Raw genomic sequence first — 17,298 nt, 5'->3', positions numbered from 1 at the left:
ATGCTTTCCGTCATAAAAATAAATGAAAATAAGTCAAGTATATTGCAATGTTAAAATTGCCTAGACTTAGCCACGCTTTTGGAGCAGAAACGGAAATTAGTATACACTCTTTTTATTTTATAAGAATCTAGTTTATAAGAATATCGAGGCTGAAATTTGCGAATTTTTAAGAATATTTAAGAATAAACCCGAGGCTGAGATTTTGAAAAGAATACTGTTTTTAGTTGAAACAAAATCAAGTATTTTCATTTCCGTCACTTTATCAGGCTGCAACGAAAAGCAATGGTACATGTGTACAATGTAACACGATACAGACCTGGACACCAAACTCTTGTAATTGATTACCCAATACTTGCTAAAACTGAAATGTCAAACGGTATTTTCTAAGAATGTTTATAAGAATATTTTCAGCCTAAAATCGGCAGAAAATAAGAATATTCAGCCTGTGTCGGAAAAACTGTATTCTAATAATAAAAGAGAGTGTAGTTAACTCTATTCAGACCGGGGGGGGGGGGGGGGGGGGGCTTTTGAGGCCCGCGCTGACTTTGAACTTTTATAACTTTTTTAAGATTTAACCAAACGCTGCCAAACTTTCTGAAGTTTTCCTAAAATTTATCTGGCAGCAATTCGGTAGAGTCGGATGATGTGTCAGGAACTTGACATCACCATGACAACGGCATTTTGACAGGCATGTTTTCCCAAATTTGTAATTTTGCGTGTTTCTGTTAATAAAAATCAACTTAAATGGAATTATTTTAACGGTTTTAAAGCACATTTTTATTGATTTTGAGTACTTTGTAGTGATTTGGAGTGGTTTTCTGGCATTTTGAAATAATTTTGAAATCCAAGATGGCGGCTGTTTTGACATCATGATGTAATTGTCACATGATGTGACGTCAACATCCCACGTGACCTATACCAAAAGAAAGAGTTTCGGACATACAATACATCCTATAAGTTTCATGGCGATAATTATTCTGGAAGTTACATGGGGGGGGGGGGGGCTTGAATAGGGTTAAAGGTGAGAGATAAAGCGGATTTATCATTGATGCGACCCGTCTTTGAGCCTTTGTACGAGAAATGATTAATTAAACATAAATCATAACGGGTATGCGAACATTGCCTTACTCGAGATCTCTCTGTGATCGGTTAACTCCGACCACAAATGTCTACAGTGTTCAATTGGATTAATCTACGTGGTGGCATTTCAACACAAGGGCAAAAAATCATCATTTTGAGTTCGCCATGTGGGGTAACGCGTTCGATTCCTTTGGTCCTAGAGTGAAAATTAGGCTGAATCCACATGATGGAATTTTCTCATAAAGGCAAGAAATGTACATTTGCAGTTTCAAAGTGGCTGTTTTTTGGTGATCGGGAGTGAAAAATAGTCTTAATCTACCTACATGGTGGCCACGCTTCATAATATGGATGATAAGTTTTCATTCATTTCATTCATTCTTGCATTCATTCATTCTTTCATCACACGGGCCAAGAGTGTTCATTTTAATTTCCCATGTTGGGGAACTCAAATTTTTAATGAGAGATTTAATAGGAGGAGTATGTTTGTTGTAAATAGTACTATAAACGAAAAGCGGAGAGGATAACAACAACATAAAAACTTTGAGTTTGTTCTTCGTGCAATTTTCCTGTAGTCATGACTCTTTGACGTCATTTTCTTCAATTCTCAACCAAGTTTTGGAATAGGGTCAAGTAATGGACCCGTAAATGCCAGGAAATATAAGTTAAAAAACAAATAATAATGTTCGCGTTTACTCTTAAAAGTGACATTTTGTACGGTATGCGAGAACGTCACGTTGTACACGAAAACCCCCAGTAAATATCAACAACTTGATCACAGGGGCACTTTAAAGACGTTCGTCTATCTTGCGAACCACAATGAATGGACTCTATAATGACAACTGTTGAAGAGAATTTAAGTTATGCAAACCGTTTCTTGGGTGATATTTGGAGACTATTTTTATAGCTTTAAACAAGCTAGGATACTGGCTGTTTCGACAGGCTAAGTGAACATCGAGCTGAGATTGCCAACACGTCTCAGGAACTCACTGCTTGGGCTGCCAAAAAACCCGAAAAGGAGTTGAATCAATAATGTGAGTGCCGTTTTTCGCTTGAAGATTGTAGTCCATTTCGTTTCAACCATCAAGCATACGGGCCAAAAAGCGACATTGTTGTTTTCTGGTGCACTTTAGCAGCCTTTTAACCACCATCTAGGGATTGCAGAACATAATTTATCTCTCGGGAATAAAAATGTTTGCTTATAAATCGTTAATAATATTAGCTTATGAACAACACCATTTGGAAGCGTGATTGATTATATACGTCATTTAATAGTTATTGCTCAACAAAATTCTAACAGCCGTGATGAACCCAATACTCGCAGCTTTTACAAGCGAACCATTCTTGCTTATTTAAATATAATAATTAACTAATTTATTTATTAGGTGATGATATATAATGAAACAATCGTTGATAGCTTAATTAGTTCCTCGTATATATGTTCAATAAGTTGAACATTATTTACGCACCACGAGGTGCATATTCTTATAAAACTTATGGTTACACTTATTTTTTTTTATTTTATAGGAATATAATATATGGAGTATACAGCATAAGTAACGGCTCCCTAATTAATTCAGATGGGTTAATTTGGGATCTGATTTCACAAGGAATAGCATTCCAGGTTTTCGCTCCATGTCATCGAAATGACTTTTGGAATTTCTTAGTTCTTGCATGGGAGCAAAAGTTCCAGTAGGTTCCTCGTTGCTATCCTATAGTTATCAACAGCAGAAGTGAACATACATTTTAAAACAAATAGCAAATAATCAGGACAAGCTTTGCGCTCTTTGATTATGTTTTGTTTTTCTCATTTCGCATATTGCAACTGAAAAATATGCGAAAGATACGATCAGCGCATTTATATAAGGTAAGTGGTACATATCTTTCACTATAATACACTCAACTACTAACTAAACATGACCACAGTAATTTAAAATAGTTGACTTAAATAAAGGTTTTGGTATTTTAGTCGTAGGATATGTTATTCGAATGAAAAAAAAAATCATTTTTATTCAATACGACACCTGATGTTTCACGACACTGAGAAGTGGAATAATTGACATTTAACAAACAAAAAAATGGTAAATCATTTCAGAATCATTGGAAATATTTTAAACAATATGCAAATAGCTGTTGTGTTTTTTGCACAGTCAAGACCAAAACATGCGAACTAGACAAAGAACTTTGTCAAGCTATTCACTGTTCTTAGCAACCTTCCGATAGCTACTGCGCACACTTGGTTGCCCGGTACCACTATGTCGCATTTTTGAGTCGTGTAAAAAAGAAAAATTCTCCCCCCCCCCTGATATGGGCTTAATAAGTAATGTCCCTTAGTACCACCCCTGACCAAAACCATGGGCTTAAACATAGACGGCACTGGGAAACATTTCTTATTCCTCTTGTTCGCTTACGAGCACATTTCCTTACAAGCTTGGTAGGAGAAATAAGTTTTAATCTACAATAGCAGAACAGACGGTTCTACAATAGCAGAACAAAAGCAGAACAGACGGTTTTGCTGGAATGCTGCACGAGGCGAGCCGAAAAGTAAAAAATCTACTCGCATGCGCATCATCATCTTCATATTATTATGTGTTCTATTTTAACGTTCCTGTAGTAATAGAAGTACATTTCGATCTGCTTTTTTTCAATAGAACACAATAATGTTGTAAACAAATAAAAAAAAACTCCTGTTGTAGTTGTGTTCATATACGCACAAAAGTGAAATTACTCAGTTCAGACTGGCACCGCGTTATTCTAAGTGCAGCAAAAGCCGCCTATTTCTGAGGCATGTATCAATAGCTTGTAAGGGAAATGCAATTTGTACATTTTATAAGGTCTACAGTTACACATGGCCAACATTTCATTCATCGTCATTTTCTTCCGTCTTTGACTCTTGCACCTGATAATAATCTTTAGATTCGTCCACTTTGTTGATATCAAAGTAGTCGACTTCCTGAAGCATCAGCTGTTCCAGTCTTTCCAACAGCTCCTGGAAACTCGGCCGTTCATCTCTGTCCTGTTTCCAACAGTCCAGCATTATGGTGTAACTGTGTAAAAGAGTGAAAATTTAATAAATGTAATTGACATCTATCAGCATCACCAGTATTCGACACAAGCTAATTTCTTTCCTGTCAGGAGAATTGTGTAAACAGCAATAGCGTCACAGCAACTGAATTTCATAGCATTTGAGTAAATCCTGCATTTATTTCAGACATATTGAAAAGACTACTGAACTTGTTTAAATGAGAAGGCTTCCGAAGATTTCTAGAATTTTTTAAAGATTTCGGGGGCATTCCACCTGCATGCCAAATACATTGCAAATTCACGCCAAGCATTCATTTACCCAAGCTATAGCACGTCTCTGACGATACAAACGTGGAGTTCTTTATGCATATACGTTATCACTTTTTGGTATTTTCAATTGTCACGCTCTTCACAGCGTGGAATTAAGGAACTTATTGTCTACACATGTGTATACATGTGTATTTTCTGGCAGATTAAGATGACAACCGACTTACAAATTATCAGGGCACATATCAGGCTTCTCCATTCGATAACCAGCCTTCAGTCGCCTCATGAGCTCTGCGTTACCTAGTAGCGGATAAGGTGTGCCACCTACAAAGATATAGACGATACCTCTCAGGTATAAGCCTACTTAAAGTACAATTTCCATATTTTATACAATCGTATCCGTTTGAATTGACGTATCATGTAATACTGAATCAGATGGCCATTACATAGCTGCTACTGCTGCTGTTGTGGCGCCGCTGTGAAAAATAAAATAAAATAAAATAAATGGCCATTCTGGAGTGAACTTCTCTTTTAAGCAGTCGAACCCTTCACATCTGTCCAGCCATTTCCTCAACAAGCAATAACGGCTTTTTACGAGAGGTGGTCGTAGCGAAGTTTGACTGCTTTAATAGTTACAACAGTAATTTACTGATAATTACCAACAGTTGCAATCTCCCACATGACGACTCCGTACGACCAACTGAAATACAGACATATTAATAAGTTAGTTTTCGCTTCCTGAGCATCGCGCATATATAGATTACTTCATGGAAAGTGCGCGCGTACGGTGTTTACGCACGAGTTGTTGACGTATCAGAAATCGAACGAGTGAGCGGAGCGAACGAGTGAGATTTCTGATACAAAACAACGAACGCGTAAACACCGTACAAAGCACTTTCCATGCTGTAATTTGTGTATTTTATAAATACAGAGATTTTTCCACGCTGAACTGTTTTTTTTTTATTGTTATAAGACCCCGGTACAAGCACACAACTGATGAAAGTACCCTAATTTACAAAATGATAATAACAACAAAATCGTTGAAAAAAGACATTTCATGAGATTATTCTCGTGTCTTAAAATTGTTCTAAATGGATAAGAAATCAAATATCAAGAGTTTTTCATCCAACAAGTACAAAAATGAAATACAGAAATAAGAACTAAGACTACGTAACTGTGCTATTGCAAGGGAGGGCTATCTTCATCCGAAGAATCTAAAATACGTTTAACACGCTTGAAGGTGTGCTTTCTCGTTGCTGAGTACGCATTAGGCGACTGACTTACTGTGTTTATAGAAATGTTAAAGTGTCCTCCATGAAACACGGCTCCGCTAAATACACTTGCTCCAGGCAATGGCGCATCAGGTTTATTCATCGCGTCAGGTCTCTTTTCGGAATAAATTTTGTAAACGGCAACTGGATCTCTTTTGGGTGGACCGTTTGGTGCTGCGAAGGCCTTCAGTTTAACAGCTCTGACATTTCGAGGTTCAGCTCCCGTTCTAGTTTTCGTTTGACGTTCAGGATACTCTAGGTATTCAGTTCCGTCGGCTTCCATGTGAAGTTCCACGTCGCCCCAAGTCATCTGCCCATGTTCTTCACAGCCTCTCAAACCAAAATGGACCGAATTGAAAAGCCAGACTGTGATTAGCAAAGCTTCGGCATTTGAGATTCCCAGTAAATTCTTTTCGAAAAGAACGTTTTCCTCCACATCAGTCAAAGCTTCGGCTGCGTTGGGTTAGTTCCCTTTGCCTTCATTTTTCAGTTGTTTGCTGCGAGCTTCCAGACATTTTCTTGCTTGATCAAACACAGTGTCTTCGATAATACTCGCTGAGTATTTGCGTTCTCTTTATAAATACCGATTAAAACTTGAGAACAACCCTCGAAGGCTCGATGGTTCATAGTCTTGGCCATCTTTTCTTTTCACACTAAGAATGAATTCACTAAGGTAACGGCTGAGCTCTTCTGGTTGGATTTCTTCAATTTTTCTTTGTTCGTTTTTCTCCAGCAGAAATGTAGAAAGCAGCTTCACATCCCGCTCACTCGACCCGCTGCGTTTTTGCTCGAGTGTTTTTGTTTTCCTGCTCTGTAATATATTCTTCGATGGGTTTACTTAATGGTTTAAACCTACTGCCAGAAGATTCAGCCATAGTTGTTAATGAGAACGTTTTAAACCGTCCAAAAATATACTGCGAAAGGCCAAAAACCCTGCAAGCGATAACTTTCAAGCAGTGAAAAAGCTAGCGCCATCGACAAAGCTACCACGTTCATTGAAAATGTTGATGCGTTTTGACAGCCGCTTTCTGATTGGACGAAACGGGTTTCTCACGTGTGAGAAAGTCGTTTCGCCGTTGTCATTGGCTGCGAGAATTTCCGAACCGTGTTTTCAACAGATCAATTCTAACTGTAAATCTCAGTATGTATGAAATAAATTGATATCAGTGCTTAATGCCTTTCTCCTTTTTTTTTTTAAACTGGATTTTGCTTTTTCTCTTTAACAAAGGCTAGGTATATTTTCAGATTATTTATTTACATCTGTAAAATTGATGTTTATAAATAGATAAATTAGATATTTCAATTGAAAGATGAGCTTGGTCATTGAGAAGCTATTTTGGATTATCTCGACTTGGTAATGTGCGTTTAAGGCACGGGTGGCATCGGTTATCTGAATTTACTTGGAATTTTCAGTAGATGTTGTAACTGCTTTCAAAACTCAATTGGAAACCGTTCTTATTTAAGGTAATTGTTACGAATTTACTACTCGAGATATTAGACACTTAACTATTTAAGTGCCTCTCTCCGCCATGGTGGAAATAACTCTATACAATAGACTAGCATTCCATCCAAAGAGGAGTAGAAATTCTCCTTGTCGCTAAATGCTAGCGCCCTGATCGGGCGCTACCTGGGCCCGAACGCATAATTTACCTTTAACTTTTTAACCCTCCCTTATCTATTACAAGTCATTTATTAACAAAGTCACTTACACATCACTTTTAGCAGTGAATATCTGTTTATAGAGAGACTCTGGAGCCATCCACTTGACGGGCAGTTTCTTTTGTTTCTGTACTTCATACACCTGGTGATAAACTTCTCGCATCAAACCAAAGTCTGAAATCTTGAGCAGTTTGCCATGTCCGACGAGAACGTTTCGTGCAGCGAGGTCTCTGTTAATGGCCAAAGCCCATCCTATATGAACGAACTTTTAGTGCCAAACTCTGAAATAAATGAAAGAAATAGTCGATATGGCTCTGTCAACTTGGCCTGCCCCCGTTTCAAACGAAAAACCGAAGGAGGGCGATCATTTAGCGTGAGAGCAACTAGACTTTGGAACACTCTTCCCAATTTCTTAAAGAAAAGTGAGAGTCTACATTGTTTTAAAAATGGCCTAATTGATTTTTACGCATCTAGCCTTAAGGACATTCATCATTTTACAGTTTTTTAATTCTTAATCCCTATTTTTAGAAATTTCTGTATTTTAATTCAAATTTTAAATTGTATATATTATGTAGTTGTAATTTGTAATCCGAGTATATATTATGTAGTTGTAATTTGTAATCCGAGGGCCGCTTGTTTGTCAGTAGTTTTTACTGTTTGCCGTTACCCTCTTTTAATAAAGTTGATTGATTGATAAAGTTGATTGTGAACAAAGCCCTTCTCGGAAAGGTAATTCTAAAAAAATACGAGATGATACGTATTATCACTGCAAAATCTGTACGCTGTGCTAAAAATTCTATGATGAAAGAACTGCAGGTATTTCCCTAACAAATTCGCGCCTCTTGGAAGACAAAATATGCCACATAAGAGAATATAAATTTATCAAACTTTTAATATTACTTATTACTTGTATAATTATTAGCCGTTTGAGCTACCAGGAAGGTAGGGCAAAACGGGCCTAAGTTGCAAAATAAGCAACCTTCCTTAACACTCTAAAACTATTTTGGATGAGGAAATGGAAATGCATTGAACCAAACGAAATATTACATTCAGAACATTTTTCATCTTCCAGCTATTCATTTTTTTTGTTATTTCATAACTACATGATTCTGGAGTAGGGAAATAACACTGCATTTTTAATTACAGCTATAATAAGGTCAATGGAGTTTAAAAAAGGGAACTGTGCAAGTTTTGCTCACCATGCCTCGTGCTATCTGCCAGGCGAATGACATAAGATCAGCTGGATGAAATGAGTCGCAATCTTCACTGCACTCGTCGTCTTTCTTTTCAGTTGGAGCGTCTTCTTCCTGCCCCGATGCTGAAAAAACTACCAGAGGTATGGTACATTCACCAATGTCAGCTCCTTCTGCAGATGAAGGGCCGGCGTTTTCTTCTAGCGCCTCCGTGTTCTTTTTTACTTCACCCTCGGCCTAAGTAAAATTGTCACACACAAAAAATAGTTTTTACGTGAACCATGAAATACCTATGCCTTATACGCCACCAAACTAGCTAAGGGTTACAAACACCAACTCTGATTTATTGTTCGGTACCTTTTTGGGTATTGGAACTCGTACTTAATGCAGTGTTTCAATTGGCCTGGAGTTCGTAATAAAATACACCATAAAAGCATGGAATAGATATCAATGTACTCAGTTTGTTCAAACAGTTGATGAAGTCCTTTATTACCTGGTCGACATTTGATGTGATATGTCTCCTGCTTCCAGCATAAAGTTCCTTGTCTTCGACATTACCAGCGGAACTGTTGATCTAAACCAAGGTGAATACAGGTGATTAGAAGGTAATAAGATCGGTATTAACAATACCTATTCGATACGTGCTATGGGAGCGAGAATGGTACGGCTCTTGTGCTTAGTAATATGATGTATTATTAATTTTTCTTCCATAAACTAAAGAGGGCGAAAGTGAGTACGTCCAGTTGCGCACAGGTAGACTATGGGGATCAAGTTTCCTTTAATTAATTAATTAATTAATTAATTAATTAATTAATTAATTATACCTGACTTCTCTTGCGCCTTAGCCAATGAAGCAAGTCGCCATGAGCAACGTACTCAATGACCAGAAAAAGCGGTTTAGTCGTGGTCCAACAGCCAAGGAAACTTAAAACATTTTGATGTTTTCCCACTTTCTTCATGAGGTCAATCTCATCCAGAAATTCCCTCCTCTGCTCTTCCGTGGCGTTTTCTTTGGAACGAAAAAAATAAATTATTATTACCTGTCTTCAGTAACTTGTGATGCACTTAATGTCAGTAGTTAAATTGACAATGACACCACATCTACGGGATAGAAAAAATGTAATAAAAATATAAATCGAAAAACCATTCAGTGAATGAAGTCAAGAAAATGGGATATTATAAGAGATAAATAAAGGAGACATATCTCCAAATAGGTCTGTGTGTTATCCCAAACTTCAGAAATTTTCCGAAACTTTTTTGACAAATTTACAGATTCCAGTATGGAGCCGCCACAATTGTGTACCTCCGTGTTACACCAATATGGCGGCCGGAAAATAGTATAAACTTCTGGAACCTACTTAGAATTGAGAATTAAGAATTTGGTAAGCAGAATGACTAGTATTGCCTGGTTAATATGTTTCACGGATGTGTCACGTCTGTTTATTACGTCTGTTTCTCGGCGCACGATCGGGTTTCACGATAATTTCCGAATTTTTTCGACCGTTCAAGATCCCGGACCAACTGACCGCACCAACTCACTGACCCTGTACTTTAAATCCAAAACTAATCAAAAGACATAACGGATATAGCCACTTGCAAGTGATTGGTGTCTAATTTGACACGAGGTCCCACGTGTCATGTTCGTTTATTTCAGGGGTGGGGATCTCCCGGATAATAACGTAGTTAACTAAACTAATGTAGTTATGAAGAAAAGTACTCGTAATTTGTACTCACCATGCAGTTCCTTTACAGCAACAGTTTTCTGCTGCTTAGTCTTAGCAGCAAAAACTATTTTGCTCTTAAAAAATTCAAAACCGTCCTTTAAGTTCGCTTTGTGAACCCTTCCAAACGCTCCTTCGCCCAGCTCTTCGACAAATTCTGTTCTGATTGGGTGAATTTCACAATGTTCTAAGACTTGAATGTCATCAATAGTCCTAAATGAAAAGAAATATTTCTGATCGACGTCTAGTAGTTTTCGTGTAAAAATAAATTGTCATAAAACGGCTTAATAGGGTTTCTATGAGCGAATGCACCTTCTTGATTATTGATCATAAAAAAGAGGGATAGTAAGTTATATAATGATAAGACTGAGTACAGTCGAACCTCTTTAATACGGACACCAAAGGAACAGGAATAGGGTCCGTTACGAAGGTGCACGTATTACAAAGAAGAGTTTATATGAATTTTGGTCTGTTTGGACAAAGTGAACTGTCCGTAACAGGGAGGTGTAGACAGTCTAAATCAATACAGTCTAAAAGCCTAATATTTAGAGAGCATCGCACCCGTGATCACGTTCTTTCAGCGAAGAGAAAACAGTGGGAAACATTCAGATTCTCCGAATCCTTTCAGAACACATCTGAGTTTCAATTAAAATCTTTCAGTTCTGAACACTGTTCCTGATAAGTGTTGTCACTGTTAAACAAAGACTTTAAGCATACCTCTTTGTCTTAGATTTTTCTCCTTTTCGGCGGCAATGCCTTACAGCAATAACCAGCAGGACGATGACCAAAGCAAAAAAGACGATGAGGAGGACTGTTATAAGGATGGTGTTAATCACTGAAGAACCTTCAAATAAGCAGAAAATGTATTATGCTTTAAATTTAAATTCTCCGAGCTTGATTCTGTCTTGAATTTGATCATCTTACAGAATATTAATAAAGAACAACGTTAACAGTTAATGTGTACGCGAGAAATCCCCGGTAGGGATGGGTGCCAGGGGAAGGGAACGGGGGAATCCAGTATGAAAGAGACGGTGATACTAGTCTGAAAATGTGAATTAAACCACTACATAAAGCCATTTTTGTTGTGGCTCAAGCTTGTTTGGCCCTTGTCATATAGTGTTGCATCACCAACACAGCATGAAAAATATTTCTTTACGTGCAGCCCATAAAAGAGCAACCTCGTTCCCAGGGTCTCTCTCTTCCCGCCCCAAGAGAACGAGGTTGATAAAAGAGACGTTAACGGCTAAAATGTTAGCTTAAATTTATGGAAATGACAAATGGGCTATGAGTACCTGATGTTGATAAGCCCTCGTTATTATCCTGCGTGGTAGCACTTTCTGTTGTTGCTGATTGCACTAAAGAAAACACACCACCTCCCAGCTCGTTCCAAGCCCTGATCTTAAAGTCATAAGTAGTACTGCAATTTAACCTAAGCTCTTGTTGTTCAGCTGATGGATCCGTGATATTCATGACAGTCCAATTCTTGGCACCGTGAGTTGTTTCTTTTTGTCGGTAGCTGACGGTGTAAAAGAGTATGGGACACCCATTCGATGGAGCTGCAGTCCACTTTAAAGTCATGTTACATCCTGACACTTTCCGTTCAACAATTTCTGGTCTTCCAGGGCGGTCTGAAACATGAGTTAAAATGTAAAAACAAAATTAAAACCATCTATTTGATCAACATCCGCGCATTCTGCGCAGCCTGTCACTAATTGATTAGTTGATGGTGAATGGAGATATTTGTCTATTGTATAACATAACCTTGACGATGAATAACAATGTAATTAGGAATGTCTATGGCGTGATAATCAGTCGCCCTAGCAACACGACAAGTGACACAACATTACGATACAAAATTATGATTCTAAAAAAATTTACTGCTTTGAGCTCAAATGGTAAAGACCAACACATTGGCGTAACTTAATTTACCTCCATCACTCGTTGAAACTTTGACTATCTCAGATGGCAGACTATACCCAAGCTTGTTTCTTGCCATCACTCTAACTTCGTACTCCGTGTATTTATTCAAATGTGTAAACAGGCATGAAGTTGAATTGGGAGTGTCAAGAGATGTGCAGTTAATCCAACGTTTTTCAGCTCCGACTTTTCGTATCTGTCCTAAATAGTTAGTTACGGGATCACCCAATGCCTGGCGTGATGGTGGACTCCATGTTACGTTGACGGAGTTGCACTTTCCAAGAATGGCTTGATGCAAGGTTGGTTCATAAGGAACATCTGTTAAAAGCGATGCGATTGTCAGTGTATAACCTCACATTTGTTTTTAGCTTACAGCTAGAATGCTTCTTTTCAAATTAGTTTGGATTTCAAATTAGTTTGGATTTCAAATGGAAGGCGCAAAGCTTAGTTAATAACTGAAGGGTTTTCTAGTGGTATTATTTCGAGGTCCTGTCAGCAAAAGTATGCGCTAAAATGGAGCGTAAGGTATAAGGTGTTAAGGTATTTTTATTTAAAGTCGGTAACGTTAGGAGTGGTCGCCTAATCTCCCGAGCCAGGGGCTCATGTTAAAAACGTAAAAGCTGATATCCTTGAATTCTTGCGACTGTCTTACCTTGTGCTGTTCTTACGTGCCATGCATCACTTTTTTCGCTACGTCCCAAATTATTCCAAGCAAAGACAATCACTGTGTAGTTCCTACTGTACTGAAGGTGCAGTTCGTAACTTGTGACACTTGCATTGGTGATGTTTATATCTACCCATTTCTCTGTAACTGGCTCAATTACTCTGTAGCGAATTGAGTACGTGGTAATATTGCAATCTTTATCACGCGGGCGCGCCCACGTCACTGTAACATTCCTTCCAGTAAGTTTTGATTGCTTGTTTAGTATCACAGGTGAGTCAGGGGGTCCTATAAGAAGAGAAATATTTTGCTGTTAGGTTAACAGTCGTTGGCTCAACTACTCTGTAGTGAGTTGAGTACATGGTAATATTGCATTTTTATGACCAGGGCGTGTCCACATCACTGTAACAATTCTTCCAGTTGTAAGTTCTGAGTGGTTGTTTAGAATCACGGGGGGGGATAAGGTGGTCCTGGAAGAATGGGAATGCATTTCCGTCAGTTTTATAATAAGGACGGAAAAGAAAGATACAAACTTGTGCATCTGTTCCGTTCTAATGTAGCAAAATAAAAGATATAAATTCGATCCAGTCACTCAGTCAATCCATCAATCAATCATTCAACTTAACTTATAACAAACTTGTCAGTCAGTCAGTCAGTCAGTCAGTCAGTCAGTCAGTCAGTCAGTCAGTCAGTCAGTCAGTCAGTCAGTCAGTCAGTCCGTCAGTCAGTCCGTCCGTCAGTCAGTCAGTCAGTCAGTCAGTCAGTCAGTCAGTCAGTCAAACTTCACTCAATCGACAATCAATCGATCAAACAATTAATCAATCAATCAATCTCAGTCAGTCAGTCAATCAAACTATCATCAATCAATCAATTGATAAATCATTCAGTCAATCAATGAATCATTGACTTAATCGAGGTCCACCCAACCAGTCAACAAGCTAACTCCCTTCACTGATCAACAACACGTAATATTTTGCGGTTGCTATCTTAAAGTGAGGGTTAACATACCTACCTATAACACCTGTCGTTACTGTCTCGATCGCCCAATCGCTTGATCCCTTCTGATTTACGGCTTGGACGCGGATATCGTAGTCAGTCTCACTTAAAAGGTCCTTAAACAAACAGCTCCGATTTGTGGTGAAGGTTGTACAGTGATGCCAATCATCACCTCTCATTCTCAGCTGTGCCTGAAAACCAGTCACGGGGCCTCCAAAGGAGTCTTCGGTTGATGGCTCCCAAATGACTTCAAATGCGCCACATTGTTTTCTTTTGACTTCTGTCAACTTCGGTTTGAACGGAACACCTATACAGGTTAACAAACACAACGTATACTCATATCATCACAACATCAAAGACGTTTTTAATTAGGAAGTTGTACACTTATCTTAACACTTATCGGAACACCTATCACCACAAGTTAGTACCCAGCGTCAAAATGAACTTTGGACAGTTTATATCCTCTCAGTATCAAAGCCTATTTTAATCATAAAGCTATACACCTAACTATCCATCGACTATGCTGGAGACTACATCTTTATAATTATGAATTAAGCGTCGAAATAATCTATCAAGGATTTTAAGATGCAGACAACTCGATCCCCTTAATTGCGTCTTTTGGAGGTAATTTAAGATTTAAGCAATGAATTAAAACGACGTTGAGTGATATATTTTACAATTTTCCCCTTGTGAAACTTATTTTTTATTACGTTACTCGAATATAAACCATGTTTATTTGTATGGCATCATCACAGTAGAATGGAGTACCTGTATCAGTTAGCACAGAGTACACTGATTTGTCGTTGAAGTCGTTATGTCCCCGTTGATTCCATGCCATAACCATGACGTCATACCTCGTGCTACAATTCAACCTTTGACGATACTCGCTCGTGTTTGGCTTGTTCAAACTTGTTATTTGCCACGGGCCTTCTTTACTTGCTGCAGTCATGGATTCCCTGTAGTGAATCGTGTATTGAGTTATCGGGCAGCTGTTGACTGAAGGACTGTTCCATGAAAGCTTTACACTGCATCCATATGGAATTAAAGTAGAGACTGTTAACTCCTTGGGTACATCTGCAAGGATAATAACAACAAACAGGTCAATGTGTAAAAATATGTTTTTTTTAACCATTTGCGGCCCAGTGTCCGATATAGCGGACATCAAAGCACACCTCGCAATTTTGCTCAGCGAACTCCCGCTTTTTAGTTTCCAGTCTTCCGCTGCATTGCAACGCCTAGCAGTATAATTCTCCACCATTTTGTGCTGTATTTAGCGAGTTTCTCCGAGGATGCCATTTTGTTGAATAACAAGAGGAACTAAACCTTCATAATAATATGAAAGATTATGAGTGCAATGAAGATTCGCATGATCCAGGAAGGCTACGAAACATTTGTTTTTGTTGGTAGGGAGAAAACGACACGATAGAGTGCAACAGCAAAACATGTTTGTACGAAAAGTTGCTTTTAGTTATTTCGCACGACACTCAACTACTATGTTTTTTGGGGCCGAATGTAGCTTTGAAAGAATCAAAGGTAGCACATGTGGTATCAAAATAATATTCAATAAAATGGCTATCAATCTAGACATATGCAGTAATTTTCATGGCTAAGTCAAGAGTGCAGGACACTGAAAGGCATTGAAGTCAACATGTTGCGTGACTGTTGCTTAATGCTCAACCACATGTTATACATCATTAATAAGTAACTTATTAATAAATATGTTGATTGACAGATAGCCCTATGTCTCGACTGTAACAACACTGCTTGCGCTGATAGAAGATTGGAAATTGGCTGCTGATACAAAGCAACTTGTTTTTATTCTATCTACAGATAAAGATGAAACGTGGATGCCCTCAAGGAGCATCCTTCGGACCCTTATTTTGGAACATGTTTCAAAATGATCTGTCATCACATGTAAAGGACGCAAACTTAACTATGTACGCTGACGACCACCAAATGTACGTTAATGGAACGAACCACGAAACAGTTGGACGCAGTTTGAAAATTCATGGTAGCCAAGCCCTGGCTTGGTACTCAAAGAACTATCTAAAAGCAAATACAGACAAGTTCCAGTCGCTAAATATCAATCCAAGAAACCTCGATAAGGACAAGAGCGACACAGTCCTCAGCATCGATGATATAGACATTACAAAAACAGAACAAATCAAGCTACTGGAAGTTCACATCGAAACTAAGAGGATATATAGTATGTCCGAAAATTAATCTTTTGATGTACTTCACTTGGGATGATGACATCATGATGTCAAAACAGCCGCAATCTTCATGTTCCTGACACAACATACTATCTCGCCAAATTATTCCTAGTTAAATTTTAGATAACTTGCAAAGTTTGGCAGCGTTTGGTTGAATCTTGAAAAAGTTATAAGCGTTCAAAGTCAGCGCGGGCACTCCCTCCCCCCCCCCCCGGTCTGGATAGGTTTAACGTTTAAAGGATCTTTAGTCAAGTAACAAAATGCGGATATTATTTTTTCGTTAGAAAAACAGGTATGTCTAAAACAAAATCAGTCTTAATTATTTAGACGATACAGATAACGTTTTAAAAGACAGGATTCTGTTCAGATTATTTATTTTTTTAGGAAAGCAAACCACTTATTCAAGTATTATTTGGAAGACCATATGTTCGACTCCTCTTGGCAGCACTCTGATTTTCAATTTCCCAGTATACCTGGGCCATTTACTAAAAAAACTGTCATCTTTCTAACCATTTACTATTGATTCACTATAACCAATACAGTGAGACCTATCCAGAAGGATAGACCGAACTGACCGTACTTGTCTTAAAGATGAATTACAGTCCTTACTGCGCAATCTCGGCTGCAATGTTTATGTGAGCCTCACAAACAAAGCAAAACTAAAAATTACGTGACAAACTTATCTGTTTCTTCATTATTAACGCCAGATATCCTTGCAGAACAAATAATAACAAGTAGAAGAACCTTGGCGCTATTTCAAACCGACGTTTCAGCTCATCGGAAGTTCTTGAACGAAGCGAACTGTAATGCCGGACTAAAAAACTTCATGTATGCTGTCACCGAAGTGTAACGTTTCAACGAAACGTAAACAAACCCCGAGTCTGCGCAGTACGGACTGGAAATCAGCTTTAAAGAGGTCACAGTTAAAAAAAAAAAAAATTCTATGTGAAAACTGTGATCCAGCGTGCAGTGAGCATCGTTGTCAAAAAGGTTTGGATAACTTTTTGACAACGCTTTTGACAACTTTCTAACGGCTTTCGTTTGAACTGACCAATCAAATGGCAAGAAGTGAGGATGGCGGGGTTAACAATTGTCGAAGAGTGAACATGGAGCTTGACATCACCTTGACATTCTTGCACCTTGATTGTGAAGTTTTCAACAAAAGCCATTAAAATTGGCAATTATGTCAAAAAGAAGTCAAAAATGTATCAAAACTGTCTCAACTGGCAACGGTGCGGCACAATGGCTGATGCACATTGCACGCTAATTTTATTATATATTCATTACAGTTCCTGAAAT

General features: G+C 38.2%; 1 protein-coding gene across 1 annotated transcript; it reads right to left on the bottom strand.

Annotated features, from left to right (window-relative positions):
- Window positions 1-2,352: 2,352 nt before the first annotated feature.
- On the bottom strand, window positions 2,353-14,934 carry LOC144655597 (uncharacterized). The gene is made up of 15 exons (XM_078515887.1): window positions 14,555-14,934; window positions 13,803-14,093; window positions 12,782-13,078; window positions 12,142-12,447; window positions 11,505-11,840; window positions 10,930-11,056; window positions 10,226-10,425; window positions 9,316-9,500; window positions 8,985-9,065; window positions 8,498-8,728; window positions 8,006-8,033; window positions 7,349-7,532; window positions 5,028-5,068; window positions 4,596-4,692; window positions 2,353-4,124 (listed from the first exon to the last, which is right to left on the bottom strand). The coding sequence occupies exons 1-15, from the start codon at window positions 14,916-14,918 to the stop codon at window positions 3,938-3,940; spliced, it is 2,955 nt and encodes a 984-aa protein (XP_078372013.1). The 5' UTR covers window positions 14,919-14,934; the 3' UTR covers window positions 2,353-3,937.
- Window positions 14,935-17,298: the final 2,364 nt, after the last annotated feature.

This window comes from Oculina patagonica, chromosome 5 (assembly GCF_052425735.1).
Source record: "Oculina patagonica isolate OP01 chromosome 5, crgOcupat, whole genome shotgun sequence".
Lineage (NCBI taxonomy): Eukaryota > Metazoa > Cnidaria > Anthozoa > Scleractinia > Oculinidae > Oculina > Oculina patagonica.
This window is presented reverse-complemented; position numbering and strand designations above follow the sequence as displayed.

Bases quoted from the DNA above. Each gene is read 5' to 3' on its own strand.
- LOC144655597 (XM_078515887.1), bottom strand. From the start codon at position 14,918: ATGGTTAAAAAAAACATATTTTTACACATTGACCTGTTTGTTGTTATT. The intron at 11,057-11,504 runs GTACTCATAGCC...GCTTATTTGAAG, and splicing joins CGAGGGCTTATCAACATCAG to GTTCTTCAGTGATTAACACC. The intron at 9,501-10,225 runs GTGAGTACAAAT...TTCGTTCCAAAG, and splicing joins TGCTGTAAAGGAACTGCATG to AAAACGCCACGGAAGAGCAG.